The 19,236-nt window shown below is 42.4% G+C and overlaps 8 protein-coding genes across 11 annotated transcripts; 3 read left to right on the forward strand and 5 right to left on the reverse strand.

Moving 5' to 3' along the window:
* The first annotated feature begins 104 nt into the window (after window positions 1-104).
* On the forward strand, window positions 105-2,745 carry LOC120458452. 2 transcript variants are annotated; one of them, XM_039646098.1, is made up of 4 exons: window positions 105-1,718; window positions 1,919-2,023; window positions 2,076-2,172; window positions 2,263-2,745. In XM_039646098.1, the coding sequence occupies exons 1-4, from the start codon at window positions 243-245 to the stop codon at window positions 2,670-2,672; spliced, it is 2,088 nt and encodes a 695-aa protein (XP_039502032.1). In that variant the 5' UTR covers window positions 105-242; the 3' UTR covers window positions 2,673-2,745. The 2 variants fall into 2 exon arrangements, with proteins under 2 accessions (XP_039502032.1, XP_039502033.1); XM_039646099.1 differs by having other exon boundaries at window positions 2,235-2,350.
* Window positions 2,746-2,790: 45 nt separating this feature from the next.
* On the forward strand, window positions 2,791-3,553 carry LOC120458456. Of its 2 annotated transcripts, XR_005617195.1 has the most exons (2): window positions 2,791-3,361; window positions 3,427-3,553. XR_005617195.1 is itself a non-coding variant. In XM_039646104.1 (1 exon), exon 1 carries the CDS (start codon window positions 2,894-2,896, stop codon window positions 3,281-3,283), a length of 390 nt encoding a protein of 129 aa, XP_039502038.1. In that variant the 5' UTR covers window positions 2,791-2,893; the 3' UTR covers window positions 3,284-3,410. The 2 variants fall into 2 exon arrangements, 1 of the variants encoding a protein (XP_039502038.1); XM_039646104.1 differs by lacking the exon at window positions 3,427-3,553 and having other exon boundaries at window positions 2,791-3,410.
* On the reverse strand, window positions 3,430-4,443 carry LOC120458453. Its single transcript, XM_039646100.2, has 2 exons — window positions 4,122-4,443; window positions 3,430-4,064 (listed from the first exon to the last, which is right to left on the reverse strand). The coding sequence occupies exons 1-2, from the start codon at window positions 4,261-4,263 to the stop codon at window positions 3,439-3,441; spliced, it is 768 nt and encodes a 255-aa protein (XP_039502034.1). The 5' UTR covers window positions 4,264-4,443; the 3' UTR covers window positions 3,430-3,438.
* A 42-nt stretch (window positions 4,444-4,485) lies between these two features.
* LOC120458454 lies at window positions 4,486-5,125 on the reverse strand. Of its 2 annotated transcripts, XM_039646102.1 has the most exons (3): window positions 4,991-5,125; window positions 4,808-4,936; window positions 4,486-4,729 (listed from the first exon to the last, which is right to left on the reverse strand). In XM_039646102.1, exons 1-3 carry the CDS (start codon window positions 5,073-5,075, stop codon window positions 4,563-4,565), a joined length of 381 nt encoding a protein of 126 aa, XP_039502036.1. In that variant the 5' UTR covers window positions 5,076-5,125; the 3' UTR covers window positions 4,486-4,562. The 2 variants fall into 2 exon arrangements, with proteins under 2 accessions (XP_039502036.1, XP_039502035.1); XM_039646101.1 differs by having other exon boundaries at window positions 4,486-4,936.
* Window positions 5,126-5,396: 271 nt separating this feature from the next.
* On the reverse strand, window positions 5,397-6,014 carry LOC120444043 (secreted protein C). Its single transcript, XM_039623549.1, has one exon. The coding sequence runs from the start codon at window positions 6,012-6,014 to the stop codon at window positions 5,397-5,399; it is 618 nt and encodes a 205-aa protein (XP_039479483.1).
* An 833-nt stretch (window positions 6,015-6,847) lies between these two features.
* On the reverse strand, window positions 6,848-11,957 carry LOC120454497 (basic proline-rich protein). Its single transcript, XM_039639851.1, has 3 exons — window positions 11,814-11,957; window positions 8,161-9,239; window positions 6,848-8,092 (listed from the first exon to the last, which is right to left on the reverse strand). Exons 2-3 carry the CDS (start codon window positions 9,236-9,238, stop codon window positions 7,098-7,100), a joined length of 2,073 nt encoding a protein of 690 aa, XP_039495785.1. The 5' UTR covers window position 9,239; window positions 11,814-11,957; the 3' UTR covers window positions 6,848-7,097.
* A 1,625-nt stretch (window positions 11,958-13,582) lies between these two features.
* LOC120458879 (potassium/sodium hyperpolarization-activated cyclic nucleotide-gated channel 2) lies at window positions 13,583-14,927 on the reverse strand. The gene is made up of 2 exons (XM_039646716.2): window positions 14,449-14,927; window positions 13,583-14,261 (listed from the first exon to the last, which is right to left on the reverse strand). Exons 1-2 carry the CDS (start codon window positions 14,861-14,863, stop codon window positions 13,633-13,635), a joined length of 1,044 nt encoding a protein of 347 aa, XP_039502650.1. The 5' UTR covers window positions 14,864-14,927; the 3' UTR covers window positions 13,583-13,632.
* A 924-nt stretch (window positions 14,928-15,851) lies between these two features.
* Window positions 15,852-17,861, forward strand: LOC120454085 (mitochondrial sodium/calcium exchanger protein). Its single transcript, XM_039639099.1, has 5 exons — window positions 15,852-15,932; window positions 15,989-16,206; window positions 16,261-16,867; window positions 16,926-17,453; window positions 17,512-17,861. Exons 1-5 carry the CDS (start codon window positions 15,906-15,908, stop codon window positions 17,728-17,730), a joined length of 1,599 nt encoding a protein of 532 aa, XP_039495033.1. The 5' UTR covers window positions 15,852-15,905; the 3' UTR covers window positions 17,731-17,861.
* Window positions 17,862-19,236: the final 1,375 nt, after the last annotated feature.

Here is a 19,236-nt window from a genome sequence, read left to right on the forward strand (position 1 = left end):
GAGTGTGTACGCGCTAAGTTAGGAGTGTTAACGTGCTAGAAGTGTCTTCGCTAAGCAACAAAATTTCTTATGTTTAAATTAATCCTAGGAGATTTTAATCAAACATGATATCATTACACAATATTTAATTCAAGCCTTTGTTGTTTCTTTGTTTTCTGTTTTCTGTTCTTTGTAATTTGTAATATTTGTTTGTAGCTCGCTGCCTTTTGCACTAGTTGCACGTCCTTACATCCTTTTGGAAAATGGCCAAGCGAAAATATTTTTTATTCATTAAAGGTAAAAGAGCTCCCAAGAAGTTGTTATATTTGCGGGAAAAAAAAGATCGATCAGTCGTGAACGATGAGAACGCCAAGCAGGAGGAGACTTCCGCGAAAACGATAGTTAGTACAGTGAGCACCCGGAGTTATAGTACGGACTCCGATGAGCATATGCCATCTAATGTGGCAAGTCTCTGGAGCACTTCAGTGCCCATTCCTTTCTCTCAACGAAAAATGCCCAATAAGTGGACGAAATCCATCGGCAAAAAGAACTCGGCGTTTTCCATAAGTTCGGCAGCCTCAAAGAAGTCGAGAGGCACTATCAAAAAAAAAGTATCAAAAATTAATGAAGAGCCGTTGCATATATATAAGCTTAAGAGACTGGACGCCATCGATGAAGCTCAGCATTCCAATCTGGACATAACTAGTTCCACCGAAAGTGAGGAGGAGGTTCAGAGTGATCAAAGTGATCAAAGTGAAGGCGATAAAATGGAACCCGATGGTGGAAATACGACTGAGCGCGAAGACCAGACGAGTGCATCCTCCGACTCGAACATTAGGATGCGCTTTGATATTCTCGAAGCCCTCAGGGACATACCTGATTGCGACGAACTCGTAGCTACCAGGAGCATGGATCAGAATTGGGGCATCGATGAGAGGAATGTGGAGAAGCATGAAGAGCAGCAGGAGCAGCAAAAGCCGGGCTTGGAACTAGAAAAGTCACAGATTCCATTGTCCCGCAGTTCATTGGCCTCTTCAGCGGAAAGCCTCATGCCAAACGAGTCCACTAATGAAGCACTTCCTCCAAAAAACAATGCCGCCGTGCTCAGTCCGTCGACCATTTCGCCCTCAGAACTGGAATCTGATGACGAAAGCGATTGGGGACCGCAGGAAATGCCACACAAATCGAGTCACGTGCCCACTTTTAGGGACATGTCATCAAAGTCCTGGAGCTCAGCATCTAGTCCCAAGCCCATACATTCGACCTTTTACGTCGATCAGTTAGTCCAGGGCTATTTGGATGGGCTTATTGGAAAAGTTGTGGACATATTCGATAAAACAGACTATTTGCGGACGAAAAATCTGGACAAAAGTAAGCTATTGCACCGACTTTTTAAGGAACTCGACGATTACCAGTGGGAGAGATACGACAACGATTTACTAACCAAACGCCTGACCGAACACCACCTACGCCGATTCAAGTACTCCCTTGTAACGGCGAACACTAGTTCCTCCATCGAGGAGACCCATCGGAGGCGATACTTAGGTGCCCTAAACGAATTGGACCACTGGCTTCACCGGAAAGGACAGGCTGAGGAGATTCACCTGGCTGAAAAGGAGCGATTGCTGGTGGAATTGGAGCGGATGCAACTGGAGGACAACGAGAAGCTCGAGAAAATGGAGGAGATCTTTAGAAATACTATCTTTCGGGACTCCCAACCCTCTGAACATCTTCGACTTGTGAGTCTTCAAAATCTAATTTGCTAATTTGACAACTAAAATGATTTATTGATATTACGGTTCATGTTTATAGGACTTTTTTTAATTATTTATATTAAACGAAAAAATGGTGCAAAAAGCTAATGCTTTCTTCTTGCTAATATAAATTTGTATAAAATAATTAGAGGGGAATAAAAAATGCATATTTATTATTCAACTAGGTAACTGAAACCGCTCTGCAACAAATGAGAAAAAAACGTGATGTGATGTCTGCGACACGCCTGATTTTGATCATAAAGCAGCATAACAATTCCTACATCAAACAGGTCGGAACTACGAATTGAAATACGTTCGGTGACTAAAAAGGTTTATCCATAGAAACTCGATGAAATTGAGGCGAATACTGGGGAAGTCAAATTGGCAACTTATCTATCCGCCGAACACGACGTTCAGCAGATGGTTACCGCTCTAAACAGTAAGTAGAAAGAGTATTGCCCTGATAAATTATGGTAACTAATTAAAATAACAATTAAAAAGTACCTACCTATCATCATTTTTCTTACAGATAAAAACGCTGAGCTGCATCGAATGTATATGCTGGTAAAAACGAAAGTACATAGCATATCTCATCTGAGATGTCGACGAAAACTGCTGAATCGCACATTCCGGGTGGCCAAAAATGAGTTGCGAAAAAAGGAAAATCATCACTTAGAATTGCGAGACAAAGTATATACCTGTAATCTGATACACAACAAACTTCTTGACCAGATCAAAGAAGTTCGCCGTAAGGGTGGCATTATGTGCTACCCCAAGTTGTTGGCCGATTTTGATCGAACCGAGAACTTTATTGCCATTAAGCAGGAGAGTGTTGAGGAATTAAGGGCACAGCATGACAATTTGCAGAAGAAAATCGCCATAATCGAATTAAAGATTCTAGAATCTAAGATGAGTGCAAGCATAGCTACCTCTAAATAAATTTGCCTATGAGAGGAAAGTACATATGTAGGTGTCTTGGCCAAAAAAATAAATCAAACAAATCTTCAATCTATTTGTGAGGTTTTTAATTTACTGGGTGAGAAATAAGTGAAGAAAAATCCCGGCTGAATCAAAATCAGATGTGTCAAAATTTTACACAAAATTACAAGTTTTAACTTATTGGGCGTATTTATTTATTTATTGAAAACTATATCAATTCAATGGCTTTCTTCCTGATCCGCTTGGCTTTGGTGGCCGGTGCAGTTTATGGAACCCAAGAGCTGGGAATTTGGGAAAACTCCCACCACACACAGGTGCTCTTCGAAGGCGCCAAACGGGAGGTGAGTCCCTACACCGAGGACCTGATGAACCGATTCTGCTGCTGGCGCTGCGACAAGTGCAACGAGGATGTGGAGGTGAAGCCCTGGCAGGAGTCCATGGTGGATGCCTGGAATGAGACGATCAAGAAGACGTTCAACGCCTTGGGCGTCCAGGTTCCCTTCTATTACAAGCGATTCTCGGATGACTTTCAGCGGAGTATCGACGACATGGTGCACGAAAAGGTGGAAGTAGATACCAATGCTAAGGATCGCCCCAAAAGTAAAAAATAGTCATACTCCAAATTTTGAATTAAAAGCGAAGTCTCTCATCAGTTTTTCCGGAAAACAAACAACATAAATTTAAATAACGTAATAGATCTCACCAAAAATATTTAACAAATTGAATATTTCTTGTAAATATTTTATTTTCAAAGATTTCAATTATTTTATTGCTGCATGCGTGGCTTTTTCACGGCTCCTCCTGGTACTCCAGCAGTCGAGCTCTGGGAAGAAGCTGGCACGTAGCCCCCCGTGACTCTAGTGGTGTACATCCTAGGAGTCGATTGACTTCTCATTGTGTGACGATGATTAGATCGAGTGCTTGGTGGATGAACCGTTGGCTTGGAAAAGTTCTCGGGAGGATTCATGTTAGATCCAACGGGACGAGTAATGGGATTAGCAGTGTTACGACCCTGATTTGAAGATCCAGGCGCCAGCATCGCATTGGTGGCAGTGTTAAGGCCAGGACCTGCAGCAGTAGCTGTTGCCGTTTTCGGGAGCACCACAACTCTGGGATTCGCAGGCACAGGCTCAGCGCTCTTGTCCTTCAAGTCGGCCATGACACCCACCTGGCACTGCCGCCAGGTGGGCAGCATTAGACCGCGGTTCACAGTGGGCGTGGCCAGAGATGTCTGGCTGGGAACCAGGGACTTCACCGGCTGATGGTTCAGTCTCCTGCTGAGCTCCTCTGTCCGCTCCAGGTTTGCCATCTCCAAGTCCTCAACACTCACGTTGGAGCGGTTGGCCAACTTTGCGAAACGTTGAGCCTCGACGAGTTTGTCCCTAGCCAAAGCTATATCAGACATTCACCTTATAAGCTTCTATATTTCTATATTTGACGTGAACTCACTGTAAGCCAGATCCAAGATGACACCACGAGCCTGCGGCTCCGCCTCCAGACGCAGGTCCTTCAGCAGACTGTCCACAAACTCCAAATCGGAGTGGATATCCAAGTCGCGCTCGCTCAGCTTGTAGTTTGTATTCTTGTCCATCTCTCAAATTCAATAGTTTTATCTATCTATTATGTATAATAATGCTCCAATTTTGCTGCTGTCAACTTGACGTTGAACAAATTGAGTTTAGGGTTTGCAGGCTAAAGGGCAGCAACTCTATGAATTGGTATAACTTTTATCGCGATATGTGCGATAAACTTTTAACTATGTTCTACAATATCAATGCTGTAATCATAAATATCACAAGGAAAAGTTATGTTATGCTATGCAGTAAATATATTTTTATTAAATATACCAATCTTATTAAATTGTATTTTTTTTTTTCCACATATTTACTTTCAATTGCTCACAACAAGGATCGCCATCAGGAAGATAAGCCCCAAGTTCCCAATGGTCTGCTGAGCCACATTGGGTCCGTAGCAGATGACGTACGGAATGTCCTCCCACTCGTTGGAACTTGTCAGATCTGGATTAGGTTCTTCCCCGGCTACAGGAATGGTTTCAGCTTTTGGAGTATAAGATTGAGGATCGGATTGGTGTTCTTCTGTATTAAACTGGGATCCTTGATCACTGGTGGCCATACCTCCGGCTGATACAGTTGCGTCCTGGTGGTCGGAATGGAGATGGGCACTTTTCACTGCGAGCATGTGGGTGCGAGTGAGATCGTGATCCATGACGGCACCTCCAGAGACTCCAGCAGCGGGTCCTGTGCCTGTAAAAAATATATATTAAGACGACTCATGACCACGTCGCGAATGAAACTCACCAAAAATGTTCAAATTGGTAAAAACCACTACAAGGAGCACCAACATTGATGGTCTACCTTTTAGACGCATCCGATAGGAAACCATTCTAAATGGGATCCTGTTCACGAGAAGTCTTGATTTAGAAAACAACGCAGACACTATCTCACAGTCACGTTTTGAGGATGTCTGATCAGCTGTAGAGCTGCCAGATAGAAATCCTCGAAGCAAAGCCTAAGGGAAGTTTTTCTCTCTCTTGAGAACGATAATGTATGATGCCATCATATAGAATCAGCTGCTTTTGCAGACTGCTGTTTTTTTGAAAAGCTCGGGCATAGGAGCTTTTTCGTTCCAAATTTAAGTTCTCATTTTCAAACATTTGTTCTTGCATAGCTTAATAAAATTTTGGTTTATTTAAATGACGTTCTCTTACAATAACAAATACCGAAAAGTCGGGATAAGGACAATGTATGCATTAAGGGTATTATGTGAGTTGGTGGCTGCACTGAGTAAATAATCCTCGGTGGCGTTATATCTGTGATCCTTATTATGGTAGTAGCTGTAGCTGGAGGTAGTCGTTCTGTAGTAAGGGTGGGAATGATATAGGGAGCTGGATGCCTTTTTTTGGGGCTTGTAGGCCGGCGGACTTTCGCGAATGTTCGTGCGAGCTCCACTTACAGTATCATGAGCTGAGTACGCCGGCGGAGGTCCTTTGGGCGAAAGTCCTTCCCAGTGGAACGATGGGAGCGAATAGGTTTTCGAGGAAGATGAATAGGATGGAGGAGAGTCGGAGTGCCGTCCGCCATTCCCTGAACTAGAACCAAAAAGTGACCAAATGGATCTAGAACTATATCCAGGACTGGAGTGAGAACTGGATCCATAACTAGGTTTATAACTGGATCCAGAACTGGAGCGGGAACTGGATCCAGAACTGGAGCGAGAGCTGCTACTACTTCCGCCACGGGGAGTTCCCATTGCAATATTTAGGGCCAGCAGGAACATCACCATCACCAGGATGCTCTTCAGCCCGCTCGGAAAACGAGACATTCTGAAATAGACATTTAATATTCAGATAAATTCGAATTGCATTTAAAAAGATTTTTGATAAGGCATACAACATTTACTAATACAAATTTACTTAATCGAAACCAAAAAAGAGATGTTTTATTTATTCGGCAGTGCGTAAACTTTGTTGGCAGCAACTGTTTTTTAAGGATTATATTACCTGTAATCTTTAACTTGGATTCTGGAAGACAAGAATTTTTTCGTTGCCTGAATGTGCTTGTATACTTTTTATTGCGATTTTTGGTACCGCGAACAGAGAAAGTATATGAAACAACTAAGGTTCCAAAAAATTGCGGTCGGTATTTATGTTTTTCTGGACCGCCTAATCAATCAGATTTTGACTACGGGGTCAAAATGATGCTGATTAGTTTACGCTTAGTTTATAATCTGTCGTCACTAAGTTGAGTTTGAAAAATAGTCTTCTTGTATGCAATTTTGGCAGTTTGGAGCGTAAATACGCAAAAATTATATATTTATAAATTATACGCAAAAAATTATATTCCGACATATTCGCCTTTATGTTCAAAAACAACATAGCTCTAATTATTAGGAATAACAAAGGTACTTTTTTATTTAGTATTTTAGTTTTCCAAATCAACATCCATAAGATTTCTGTTCTGCTATTTTTAAAGTCGGATTTTGATCATAAATGTTATAGTGGTCCGAAATATTTAAAAAAAAAAATTTAAACTGGTATTAGTCATATTGATCATATGCATCACCTTTAACAAAACCACATTTTATATAATTTATATTCTAGTAGTTGTCCCTTTTTCTCCACTCTGTTCCCCATTTTAAAAATCAACACTTATAAGTACATTTTAATTGTTTGGTACATTTATTGGTGGCTTACATTCAGATCTAACAGAACTACGAGTATATATCAAAAATTCGATTGTGTTTTATTTTTATACAAAATATATGGTTGGTGTTAGTCGTATAGGTATAGGTATTTCCATACGAATCTGAGTCCCAGAGAATGGCAATAAATTAGATAAAGCCTTCCGGTTGCCAAGGAGTCTGTGTCCTTGAGTCACTTGAGGGTTGTGTGGAGGCGATGGGCACTTAGTGGAGACAGTAGGCCACCAACAGAGTCATCACCGTGGAGATGAGGCTAAAGTGTCCAAGGGTTCGCTCTGCCACATTGTGCGCATCCTTGAGATTAGCCGACAGTCGAGCCTGTGTCAGACCTGGCATCTTCATGATATCCGGCTGACCACCGGGAGTGATGGGAGCCAACGGCACGGATCCCTCGGGAATGGTCACAGGAGTGGTGGCCTGGATGGGAGCCAGTTGAACGGATCCGGGGGCGGAAACGGGAGGAGGTACAGCACCGTCCACTGCCGGTGCCGTTCCATTGGCTGGCGGAGCAGTCTCCGGTGGCGGAGCTGGATAGCACGCGACCTGATCCAGCTCAATAGTCTTGGTAGGATCGTTGGGATCCGGACCGGGCACTTTAACGGGCACACAGATAATGCCACCAGCAGGTGGTGCATTGGGATCAGCCGGAGCTCCAGGCGCAGGAGAAACTGGCGCATTCGGATCCGTTGGATTGCCTGCAGCTGCGGGTGCAAGTGCAACAGGAGCAACAGGAACAACAGGAGCCACAGGAGTTCCAGGTGCAACAGGAGCAACAGGAGCTCCAGAAGCAAATGCAGGTGCAGGTGCCGCTGGGTCAGCGGGAGCAGGTGGCGATGGACCCAAAGGCGCCAGTGGAACTGATCCTGCAACTGGCGGGGCTGGAGGAAGGGGTAGAGCTTCAGTGCCAGTAGCAGGTGGAGCGGCATAAACAGGTGGCATTGGTAGCGCTGGAGAAGCGGCTGCTTGGTTGCCTCCAGCATTTATCACCGTAGTACCCGAACCCACATCTGTGGTGGTCACGGATCCAGGTGGTCCGTTGTTGATAATGATGATTTTGTCGTCACCACCATGGCCGCCTCCACCTCCACCGCCACCACCGCCGGAATAGGAATTGGAACTCTCCACGACACGGGTGTGGGTGGGGGTCAGTGCGTGACCCAGGATGGCGCCTCCCAAAGCTCCAGCAATTAGACCAGTGCCTGTTGAATCGAGAAATATCAGTTAGTTGGGACTGTGCTTGCTGCGGCTTATTCCACTTTAGACTCACCCAATCCCAAGCCTGAGGAGGACTTCTGCGGTGGCTGCGGATAGTAAACAGCGCCTGCTGGCAAAGCTCCTCCAGCGGGCAGGAAGGTGGCTCCTGCGGGCAGACCTCCTCCGACTGGCCCTTGTGGATAGTAGGTGGCTCCGTGGGGCACTTGACCGGCTGGATGGTAAGAAGCTCCTGCGGGATATCCACCCGAAGGATGATAACTGGCACCGGCTGGCACCTGACCCGTGGGATAGTATGTGGCTCCGTGGGGCACTTGACCCGTGGGATAGTAGCTGGCTCCGTGGGGCACTTGACCCGCTGGGTGGTACGAAGCTCCCGCTGGCAATAGACCCGTTGGGTGATAGGTGGCTCCGGCTGGAAGCTGACCCGCCGGATGGTAGGTGGCACCTGCTGGCAACTGTTGGCGCGGATAGCTCGACTGCACATTGTGGGCATTGGTGGCTGTTATAGGCTGATATCCGCCAGTGGAGTTATTTCGTCCTCTGTACGCTGTGTTGTGTGCTCCGCCATAGTAGTGGGAACCACTTGAACTGGAACTGGAACTGGCAGCGGGACTGGGTGGTCCAACTGGACGAGATGGGCTCTGGAGATTCGTGTTGCTGTGCGTTTGTGTGGCGGCCGAGTAGCTGGGTGGAGCTGGCTTGTATGCCGGATTGAAGGCTGGCGGGCGCTCATGTATGTTGGTGTGAGCTCCGCCCACTGGATTCGAGGGGGAGTACGCCGGCGGAGGACCTTGGGGCTTGGATTGGACATTCCAGCCAGGAGCTGCACTGTGTGTCTGGGAGCTGCTCACCTTGCTCACTGGCTGCGAGTGGGATCCACCGCCGTAGCTCAGCCTGACATTATCGTGGTGTGGAGCAGGAGCTGGGCGGTGCGATGGAGCTGGGTGGTACGATGGAGCTGAATGCGATGGGTGTGAGGTCCTTCTATAACTAGAGGAACTGCTACTGCTACTGCGACTTCTGCTGCCACTGGATTTCAATTTGGCGTGCACGTCCTCGGTGGTCAGGGCCAAGATTAGGAGCACCACCACCAGCAGGCTGCCACTGAGCCGCGTCGGGTAAGGGGTCATTCTGAAATGGATCCAGCACTCAATTAGACACAATGGCATCAGCTCGATTCATTTATTTTGGGATTTCCAGTGTTGTTCTAGTGGGCTGTTGAGTAAAGCAACATGCCTCCCATGATATAATAAGGTCTTTCACTTCCTAACCAAAATAATGTAGTACCCACTAAAATCATACCTCCAGTTTAATATAAATATATAACATTTACACCCTATCTTATTTTTGACTAGAATTAAATTAAAATGTATTTTTAGTATTTTTGCCAATGTGTTTCTAATAAGGAAATAGTTTATAATCGCCTTTACAGGGTATTAAATCCTCGACTACAGCAGACGACCTTATTGGTTTGCTTCCTGCAGCACCCCAATGTCAGTCATCATCAGCCAGTATGGTTTTGTCTTTATGTTTGTGTAAAAAAACAATTGATTCAATTTACGCTAATATACACTCAAATTATGGTTAGCCTAATGATACTCGTTTTCCTGTTAGTTTTTCTAGGTAGCTGACATTTGAATAGCTAAATGTGTGTACGATTAAAGTATTCCGCAGCTCTAGAACTTTTCTGTGCCACTTCAAATATTAAAAAAAAACAGCGAATGTCACGCACTGATTGCAAATTTTCCAGGAGGTGGGAGCCCACTTCATTTGACCAAATTAGAAGCGCGTTATGCGTGTCTTGGGCGGTCCTCTAATGATAATTAACTTGCTGATTTGGGCGGCTTGTCGCGTGGCTACACTCCATTGAGTTTCGCCTTCGGTTCGCGAACACACCCACTCTGGGTTCCAGAACTATAAACACAAGAATTTAAAAGTCATGTCTGCGGCTTAAGAGGTCAACGGAAGCTTTCTTTATCACGCCACAAGGTGGCAAAAGTCGCGGGAAGTATTCAGACTAAGGACTTTTACAATCTAGAACTAAGAGTATAATTACAACACATTTGCTGCTCAATTCAATAGACTTTTTCAGTTGAATTCCGCACCTATAAACAATAGATTTCTGTGCTTCATTTACATACATGCAGTTGGGGGTAAACTCTTGTTTGGAACTGACCAAATGCACTTGCTGTAACCTGCGAGTGATGTGATGCTAAAAACATGACAAACTGGTTTGATGACTCATCAAAACCACTGAACTGCAACGCATGCGCAGCTATGACGTCAGTGGGGAAATTGTAGCGGTTCAACACGAAACACGCTTATCTCGGGTCTGTTTACTCACAGTCCCTCGATTTCTACGAATTCTACTTGTTTTGGAGCATCTTAATAACAATTCTTGCTTATTCGTTCTTGAAATACAAAGCTTTTCGTTCGTGTCAAATGGAAAAACACTAGGAGATTAGCACAATGTTCGATGACAGAGTTGTTTGAAACCAAACCTTCAACAAATTTGGGAAAATCTAATAACCATCGCAATTAGGGGAATTAAAAAATATACTTCGTACATATATTATTGATGTTACTCATTTTTAGATTAGGTGTAGACATCGTTTGCTATTCGCAGATTTTAGGTCAGATGTCAAAGCATTTCGAGATTGTGATGTATTCCAAGCCAATCGCTTTAATACCAATGAATTGTTCAGTAGTAAATAAGTGATTCATTTTATGTACTGAGCCTTCAAAAGAGCTTTTTTGGAGCAGACTTACATAATACTGGTACATATATGGAAGAAATTCGAAGACTCATTCAAAAAAGAAATAACGTGCAAGTTAATTGGGCGTCAAAAGCCAGTTATGTGTGTTTTCGAGTGGGTGCCTCTTCGAAAACATTTTGGCACGAATCGGGTTTATTTGCTATTTGGTCAGTTGGTCTGGAACCTAAATGAGTTTATATAAAATTTTATTTGCCTAACTAATGAGGGAGCAGGCAGCTGTTTCTAGAGGAATTATCTAATAGGGATTGAATAGTGCCACTATTACTAAATTATGTTTCGTTGTATAAATTTTTAATTTGGTTAGAAAGCTGAATATAAACCTGTTGCATGAATCATAAGCTAAATGTCTAGTTTTACATATTATCTCTTTTTTATCAGCTATCAAACTCAATTCTAATTTGATTTATGCACATGTAATAAATTGTATAAACTCTAGTCCCACTTTTATGATTTCCCTTGCAGAAGTGCTACGTAGTAATCCACAATTTGAAATAAACTTGCTGAGTGCCTTTGCTTTTGAACACAATAAACTCGTAGTAATTAAAGACATACATTCATATGCAGATTAATCAGATACTTCTGCTTGTTTTATATATGCGAAATAATTAACAATAATTGTTAGGAATATATTGATTTGCACTGAAAATGGCATTTAATATGTATGGCTTCTGGTATAATTGAACGCAATTCCACAAGCAAAATGTTTTCTTTTTGTTTTTCAGTGACCTTCAAGTCGGGCAATTTTTGAAAAAACTAATCAACAAAAGCAGCCACCACTTTATGTTTAACCCAAGGAAATGGCAGTTTTATCTGCACACATATGGAGGAACGAATTTTGATAGTTCAGTATTTAAATTCTTGACATTCACCACTCACAACACCCCCTTCGACATAAATGTGATAAACCTTAATTTATTTGGATATTTACTCTGCTTTTCTGTGTATTCCGCTTGCTGTTTGCTGTTTGCCGCGCGCGATTTTCGCTTTGTTTCGTGCAAAGTTTCTCGAACAACTGAGCTGCGGCAGCAAACCGAAAACCAACCGCTCGCGTTTTGCGTTTGGCGTTTTTCTCGGGAGCGATTTGCGGCGGACAGAGCGGCGACCGCGAGAGCGAATTCAACACGTTGTTGTTGATGGTGATGGTGATGGTGATGGTGATGGTGACAGTGGCGGTGACTTGGTGCGGTGGTCAGTGCACTGTGCGAAACTGGGTGGGCAGTTTGCATTTAGCATAAGTAGCTTGGCCTCTACCTGCCTTCATTTTAATTCCTACTTGCGCAACCTTGAAAAAATTAATTGCCTTTGTAGTTCCTTTATGAAAAAAATATTTTTCAAAATATATTTTATACATATATTATTATATATTTCATTATATTAATATTATATTGATCAAATTAAATCGCTGTAGAAATTTATAAATCTCTTAGACATATGTAAGTGCTAACATTATTGGTTTGTTTTTTTTTAATAGTGTGGGTTTTGTGAAAAGTATAGTTAGCAAGTTAAATATTTAAAGTGTAAATATACGGCATTAATCATAACTTAAATATGTTGTTCTTCCATAAATACTAATTTTTAAAAACAAAAAAACAACGGATTAAATGTAGATACCTAAGTATTTTTCTGTGCAGTCAATTTTCTTCTTTATAGCATTTTATCTATATCTTTTATCTTAGTTGTACCATAATTCCCGCTTGGAGCGACTAACTTTAAGATTAGGGGAACAGATTACACGGATGACTATTCTACAAATAAACATTATAAGTATGTACATATTATATTAAAACAAATTTTCTAGACTCGTAAAAATTTGTGCGGTAATATTTTCTTATGTTTCCTTAAAAAATTATAAATTTAAAATTAGATATTTATTGTACGCAATGATAAATATATAATATCAAACGGACCAGCGGCCAAAACTTTTGAATGGCACGACCTCTATAGCCAATCACTACTGTAGCTACAGTGGGGGCTTTTGCTGTAGTTGTTGTTGCGCTTAATGAGCGCCAAGTGAGCTCCACTGCTCTTGTTGGATCATCGCGCGCTCACCGTTACAAAAGGTTTTTGTTTGTGGGTGTGTTTCGAGCTCGTGCTCAAAATTTGTTTGGATAATATCCATTACAACTACTAGTTTATAGAAGCGTGTTGTTTTTATGGAAAAAAACCCAATTATTTTTAACTGACTTTAGAAGTACCCGAACAAAAAATAATGCATTTTAAAACCAAAAAAAAAAATATAGCTTCGACTTTAATAAATTTAATTTGGTTTTGATTTACAGGTTTTTCTAAAAAAAAAAGGTTTATTTTAATGTAAAACCTATTAACAACCTTTTAAGTTCTCTTTTATTCTCATTGAGTAACTAACTACCTTAACGAAACAACACTTTTATAGTTATATAGCTCCATTCTACCGAAGTTCCATCATTTTTCCCAGTGTGCTTTTATAGCGGGACAGGCCCTTAGACAAATGTCAACATTTCGATGAAGCACAAAGGACTTTCTGACGTGTGTTCTATTTTGGGTTCTACTGACTTGCGTCAACTGCTTGTGTGCTCACGACCTACAAGTCCTTTACAAACTGCGTGAATTTAATAACACCTTAGTGTGAGAAAAAATTAAACTATCCGGGAAAAGTTTCCTCTTCATTTTTTCCACCTTTAACCAACGTTTATATTACACAACCAGATACCGAACCAGTTTAATGGTTTAGTTAGCTTTATTTCACTTAGTTTTCATCCTAAAAGTAGTTAAATAGAATCCGTTTCGACGTCACCATGTCTTGCAGCTACCAAGTTGGCCACATCGATGGGAGTACCTGCGTGGCTGACATCATCAGCCCCACCGCCTTCTGACCCATCATCGGCTTCATCGATAATATCGCCGGCAACGATGGGTGGCTCAGTGGTTATGGTGGGTTGGAAATTTTCCGGATTGGGGGGTGGTGCTGGAAAGCAAGCGACCCGTTCCACTTCTCGCATCACCTCGGAGTTGTCGGGATCTGTTTCGTTAAGCATGATGGGAAAGCAAATGATGCCACCATCCGGATAGGGTTGAGGAGTCGCCCCCAATTCCTTGGATTCCTCACTGGAAACAGATGCACTCACCTCACCTTCGCCCTGCCCCTCCGCATCCTCCTCCTCCGTGAGGGGATTTTCGGGAGGAACCACTGCGGAGGCCTCTCCCGAAATAGTTGTTTCATTGTGCAGAGCAGGTCCCTGCTGCTGACCATTGTTGACGATGATGATCTGTCGCCCACTTCCCTGCGGCGACGACTGCTCCTCCAGCGGATTTCTAGGGTACGTTTGGTGTCGGTGGCCAAACAGAACCTTGCTCATCATGTGAGTCGCCAGCATTCCGGCGAGGAAATCTCCCGTTCCTGTACGGTGTAAAAAATTAGAGAAAAGTTAAATTCAGATTAGAAACGAGACCATGTCTAATTCTTTACAAGTAAGGAGTATTACTATCTATATATTGAGCCATACTCAAACGTTCTAAACTTAAATGCTGCCTTTAGTTATAAGTAAGTTGTTAACTTATTACTTATTATTACTACTACTACTCACCCATTCCTCGATTCATTCCCACAGGTGGTTGGGCATAGTACACCGCGCCCGCTGGCAAGGCCTGGGCATTGGCATAGTACGTCCCGCTGCCTTGGCCCGGATAAGAGCCAAAGCCATAGCCAGGTGGCATCTGCTGGCGGGGATAGCTGGGGATCTGCTGCTTGGGCGGCATCATGGGCATCTTTGGTGGTGCCGGCGGAGGCGGATTTGGCATCGTCATGGCTGTGTGAACTGGCGACCCGCTCAGCACGCGCCGCCCACTGCCCGATGACGCTGGCTTCTTGTACTTGCGCCAGCCGCCGAAGAGGCCGCCAAATGAGCCGCCGCCACGCCCCCTTCCGCCCCGGGCGTCGGAGGGCTGAAATGTGGAGGCGGCGAGGAGCAGTAGACTGAGTGCCAGGTACCAGGATTTCATCTTGGCTGCGATGATTTCGAAATGATCTCAACTGATCGAGTTTTGCGGACGAACTGGAGGCAGGCGGCCCAACTGCGAACCGTTTAGCCGAGGAAAGTGGCAAATGCGTGAACGTTGCGCTACGATGTGCAGCAATGGTATATGGGCATATATAGGATACTAATTTAAACTTAATCAAACTATTTTTAAAATATACTTTACCATTAAGTTTGTCAACTCAAATAATTTGCAATAATTTAAATTGATTGATTAGATATCTTTAAAACTAGTTTCCTATGTATTCAATATTTAATCTTATAAGAGATGCATTGCTAAAAATTAAACTAATAAATTGAAAAATATATTTTATGTTTATATGTGGAAATATATAAGTAATCCGTTTATTTTTAGTATCAAACTCATGTTATACAAAATAGTAAGGTGTTTCCTAAGTTCCCAAATCCAGACGTATCCACGCTCACGTCGCATTCGTCTATCAGAATTGTGACAACACTTGCCCGTGGGGCTGAGCCCCTATCACTGAAAATTGGATGAGTGTCGCCGTGTAATAATTCAATTGCCGCTAATTGAGATGAGCTCGCAAAGTTCTCGGATTTTCTTTTGGAGCCCAGAAAGCTAAATATCATGTTCTCGGCCGATGCTGCTGAGGCAAACGCAATTTGCCAAATGTGTCGCATCAAGTTCCATTACGGCAGGAATTGGAATTTTTAGTCAGATCTTGTTGTGCTCTGGGCGATCACAAAAGATAAAAAGATACAAAGACATACGGCATGGCGTACTTGGGGCTCGTTGGGGCACGTTGGCGATGATGACGACGATCGCTCATGAACCTTATGTTGACCCATTTCAAAGGCAATGCATTTGCATGTGCACCTTGAAGACCAGAGGCCATGCTGTTGATGGATCTATGACATTTTGCAAATAAGAACTACATATTCCATTTATGAGAATAAATTATAAAGTATTTAACTAACAAAGCAAGCTAATGCAGGCCCTTCAAAAAAAGTACTACTTCATAACAACTAAGTACAGAATTGCGATTATGGCGTTTGTGGACCTCTCAGGCGTGGCAAGTAACCTACTACTAGGAACATTTATAAACTATTTAATGGAATTTCATTTCAGAATCGCTGTTCGCTGCCAAAGGAATCGTTTAGAAATGCGAATGAGACTTGTGGCCTTGCCAGAAGTACACTAAGTTGTGGCTCGTTTGTTTACCTTATAAACTACTTGGATATATTCTTCTGCGTACTTAAGCTACCAACTATATCATTTTATGGATTGATAAGTGCTTTCTTATTGATGGTGCACTTAAGTCTGCTCTTCATGCTGACTAAATATTTGTGGGTAAATCAGACAATCACGTTTCCTTCTTAATTTAGTTTAGTCATTTTTAGTTTCGTGCCAAATTTAGCCGCGCTCATTGAGTTTGCACCCATGACAATGTTTGGCTCTAGTTTTCTATTGTTTGGGCCCACTTTTTTCGTGTCATACTATAACAGTTTCTGGGAAATATGTGATACTCGAAAACTAAACCTGAGTCCTTTGCAGTTTGCAAAAATTATGGGTGACATAATGCGCTACATTCTGATAGGATTTATGGTTATTTGTATGCAGGGATATCGAGTGGACGGAGTTACTTTTTGGTCCAGCATGTTTTTTAATTTGACTGGAATGATCTACTTGTATATTGTAGTCAAGAAATCATACAAGGTTGACCGTATAGCTGCGGACTTATATTTGATCAAATTTCGGGTGACTGTGTTTTTGTACACTTTTTTGATGGTTTTACTGGTTATCTTTGTCGTGTCGCATACTACTTTTCAACGAGGCGCAGTGAAACGTAAACAAACTCAGGAAAACTTCGGGGAAATGGATAGCGGTGATGAGATTCTGGGCAAATACCAGAAGCAAAGGGCGTTTTCCAGGCGTGAAATTTGGCTGAAGGCGGTGAATGGATATAGGAATATGGCTGATTCAAATGTGATTTATAGGACTTCAATGGTGAATATTTCTTTCAACCATTGAAAAGTAGGTTTTTTTTTATTTTCATTATCTACAGATGCCCGCCTACTTCGTATTATCTAATATTATCCCGGTTATAACCAAAGATCGCATTCTAATTGGCTGGAACAAATACGCAAGTTGCCTGGGATTGGTTATCCTCCCAATCATGTGCATGCCTCATGGCTTCAAAGCCGCCAGCTGGTTAATAGTGCTCCTGACCTGTTGTACCCTTGGCATCCTGACCTTCATCTCCACCCATTCCTTGAGGAGACCCGATAATATTTGGATGTTTGCACTGCTAGGACTGATAATCAGTTCGGTATTCATTAACTTGCTAAGTCGGGAGATAGAGAATATAACATATCAATACATAAGTATGCAGTTTGACGTCATGCCTGATATGACGGCATTGATGTACTTTGGAGTGGGTGAGATGTTCAGTGAATCCATTGTTGTGAGGTGTCTGCAGCAGAGGAAGATGTGGGATGCCACCTTTGGAGTTGTGATGAGCTTGGTCACTTATGCGATCTTCTTGGCATTTCCACTCCTCTTCTACCAAGGATGCTACAACCACAAATGCAGTGTGAGTAGATTACTTATTTGTTGTCATTCTGCGAACTGTCACTACTTTCCTACTTCAGATAATTGTGACATCTTCAACGGAAACGGCCATTCATTTTATATTTTTAATCCTGTCCACTAGTCTGCTTCACATTTCCTTGAGTGGCTATGAGTTTCGTATATCCTTGTTGTTCTATCTCTTGGTGCTGGCTGTTTTTTATGTGACACTCCAGTGGATGACTCACTACGATTGGATACTTTCCTTGGCCACTCTTTTTAAAAATAAAAACAATGATTAGTTAATAATAGTTATTATGGTACAAAATGATAGCTTGCATAATCACTACCACTTAGATTTTATAAACAGTGTTGCTATTACAATTTTCGCATTTAATTTCCATGTTTAAGCTTATCACCCATAAATCTCCACCTCCAACTTGATATTTCTTAAGATAGACATCAAAAGTTATTACCAAATTAATGAACTTAAATTTCCCAATAAATATGGCAAATATTTTCCAAACAAAGATTGCACATCAAAATCAAAGTTTTATATTAAGTCATATTCCTCGACAACTTTCTTCGCTTTTGGCCAGCATAATCGCCATAAATTATCATGGCCTATTGATTGCTGCCGTCCGTTTAAACTCAATGCTGATGACGATGTGGTGACCAGAAACACGCACTTGGACCATTTACAACGTTTAGGCCCTTTGAAAGTCATTTATAACGAAATGTAGATGTTGAATCGCTCTCGCACCCAAGGAGCACCGAAAAGTGCGTCGTATGTCATCCATAAGAGCTGAAATTAGTTCCGAGAGTCCAAATTCTGGCAGTCCAAACTGGTAAAATATTTACGAGCTTTGGAGACGTTTTGGGGGGAAAACAATCAGGCCTTGGGCCCAAGCCCGATTATGAGTAAGTGTGCTGGTGAGGAGCATAAAAAGTAACTACTTTGTGGCTTATGTGTGGAGTGCCCGAAAATATTGTTGTGTCTGTGTGGGTGTGGGTGTTTGTGTGTGTGTGGGTGTCGAGCGGAAACTAAAACAAAAGCATAGTCTGCTTCTGGGCATATTCGAAGGTGCCAGAATGCGTGTGGATGTGGATGTGTATTCGCATGTGTATGTTGTGATTGTGTAATAAAAAATATCCAGCTGACATTTTGTATCAAGCTCCCTTTTTCATTTTGCCACTTCAGTATACTTGTCGCATGACCAAGTGGTTCGACTGAGCTGAAGCCACAAAGGAAGTGGGCAGAAGTCGGAGAAACCATGGCTACTTCGATACCTGAGCATTTGAAGTATATATGGTTTTCATGTGGGTGCAATCAAACCCGAAAAATTTTCGATATTAAAAGAAGATTCGTTCCTAAAAGTGAGGACTTGAATAATTTTTTAAATCAGCATTTTGTATCTTTAAAAAAAGAAACATGTTTTTTGGACACATACTTTTTGATAAATTATTGAAGTATCAGTGTTAAGCATTTGCTTTAATTAAGTAATGGTGTCTTGAATTATCTATTATTATTTTCTTAGAAGAAGAACACAAGGACCTAGATGAAACACCAGGTACGTGGTAGTTGGCTCCATTTTTATGCTGAGAAAGATTGGGGTGACGTTGGCCCCGGTTCGCTAGCTGCTTGAGTGATGACAAATTACGTTTGTCAGATTTATGACCAATTATGAGCGTGTTATATATCACCCTGGTAAGGAAAGGGCGGTGGCGATGGCTATGGGAGTCGGAGTGGGAGTGGAAGGGGAAGTGGGCGGTGGGCGGTGGGCATGGCCAAATGGCAACGAGAGCCA

Source organism: Drosophila santomea, chromosome 2L (assembly GCF_016746245.2).
Source record: "Drosophila santomea strain STO CAGO 1482 chromosome 2L, Prin_Dsan_1.1, whole genome shotgun sequence".
Lineage (NCBI taxonomy): Eukaryota > Metazoa > Arthropoda > Insecta > Diptera > Drosophilidae > Drosophila > Drosophila santomea.

Excerpts from the sequence above, each read along its gene's own strand:
- LOC120458452 (XM_039646098.1), top strand. The coding sequence starts at position 243 with ATGGCCAAGCGAAAATATTTTTTATTCATTAAAGGTAAAAGAGCTCCC. Across the intron at positions 1,719-1,918 it reads CCTCTGAACATCTTCGACTT|GTAACTGAAACCGCTCTGCA; the intron begins GTGAGTCTTCAA and ends TTATTCAACTAG. Across the intron at positions 2,024-2,075 it reads ACAATTCCTACATCAAACAG|AAACTCGATGAAATTGAGGC; the intron begins GTCGGAACTACG and ends GTTTATCCATAG.
- LOC120458456 (XM_039646104.1), top strand. The coding sequence starts at position 2,894 with ATGGCTTTCTTCCTGATCCGCTTGGCTTTGGTGGCCGGTGCAGTTTAT.
- LOC120458453 (XM_039646100.2), bottom strand. The coding sequence starts at position 4,263 with ATGGACAAGAATACAAACTACAAGCTGAGCGAGCGCGACTTGGATATC. Across the intron at positions 4,065-4,121 it reads CATCTTGGATCTGGCTTACA|CTTTGGCTAGGGACAAACTC; the intron begins GTGAGTTCACGT and ends TGTCTGATATAG.
- LOC120458454 (XM_039646101.1), bottom strand. The coding sequence starts at position 5,075 with ATGGTTTCCTATCGGATGCGTCTAAAAGGTAGACCATCAATGTTGGTG. Across the intron at positions 4,937-4,990 it reads TACCAATTTGAACATTTTTG|GCACAGGACCCGCTGCTGGA; the intron begins GTGAGTTTCATT and ends TATTTTTTACAG.
- LOC120444043 (XM_039623549.1), bottom strand. The coding sequence starts at position 6,014 with ATGTCTCGTTTTCCGAGCGGGCTGAAGAGCATCCTGGTGATGGTGATG.
- LOC120454497 (XM_039639851.1), bottom strand. The coding sequence starts at position 9,238 with ATGACCCCTTACCCGACGCGGCTCAGTGGCAGCCTGCTGGTGGTGGTG. Across the intron at positions 8,093-8,160 it reads CTCCTCAGGCTTGGGATTGG|GCACTGGTCTAATTGCTGGA; the intron begins GTGAGTCTAAAG and ends TCGATTCAACAG.
- LOC120458879 (XM_039646716.2), bottom strand. The coding sequence starts at position 14,863 with ATGAAATCCTGGTACCTGGCACTCAGTCTACTGCTCCTCGCCGCCTCC. Across the intron at positions 14,262-14,448 it reads GGGAATGAATCGAGGAATGG|GAACGGGAGATTTCCTCGCC; the intron begins GTGAGTAGTAGT and ends TACACCGTACAG.
- LOC120454085 (XM_039639099.1), top strand. The coding sequence starts at position 15,906 with ATGGCGTTTGTGGACCTCTCAGGCGTG. Across the intron at positions 15,933-15,988 it reads TTGTGGACCTCTCAGGCGTG|AATCGCTGTTCGCTGCCAAA; the intron begins GCAAGTAACCTA and ends ATTTCATTTCAG. Across the intron at positions 16,207-16,260 it reads TTCATGCTGACTAAATATTT|TTTCGTGCCAAATTTAGCCG; the intron begins GTGGGTAAATCA and ends AGTCATTTTTAG.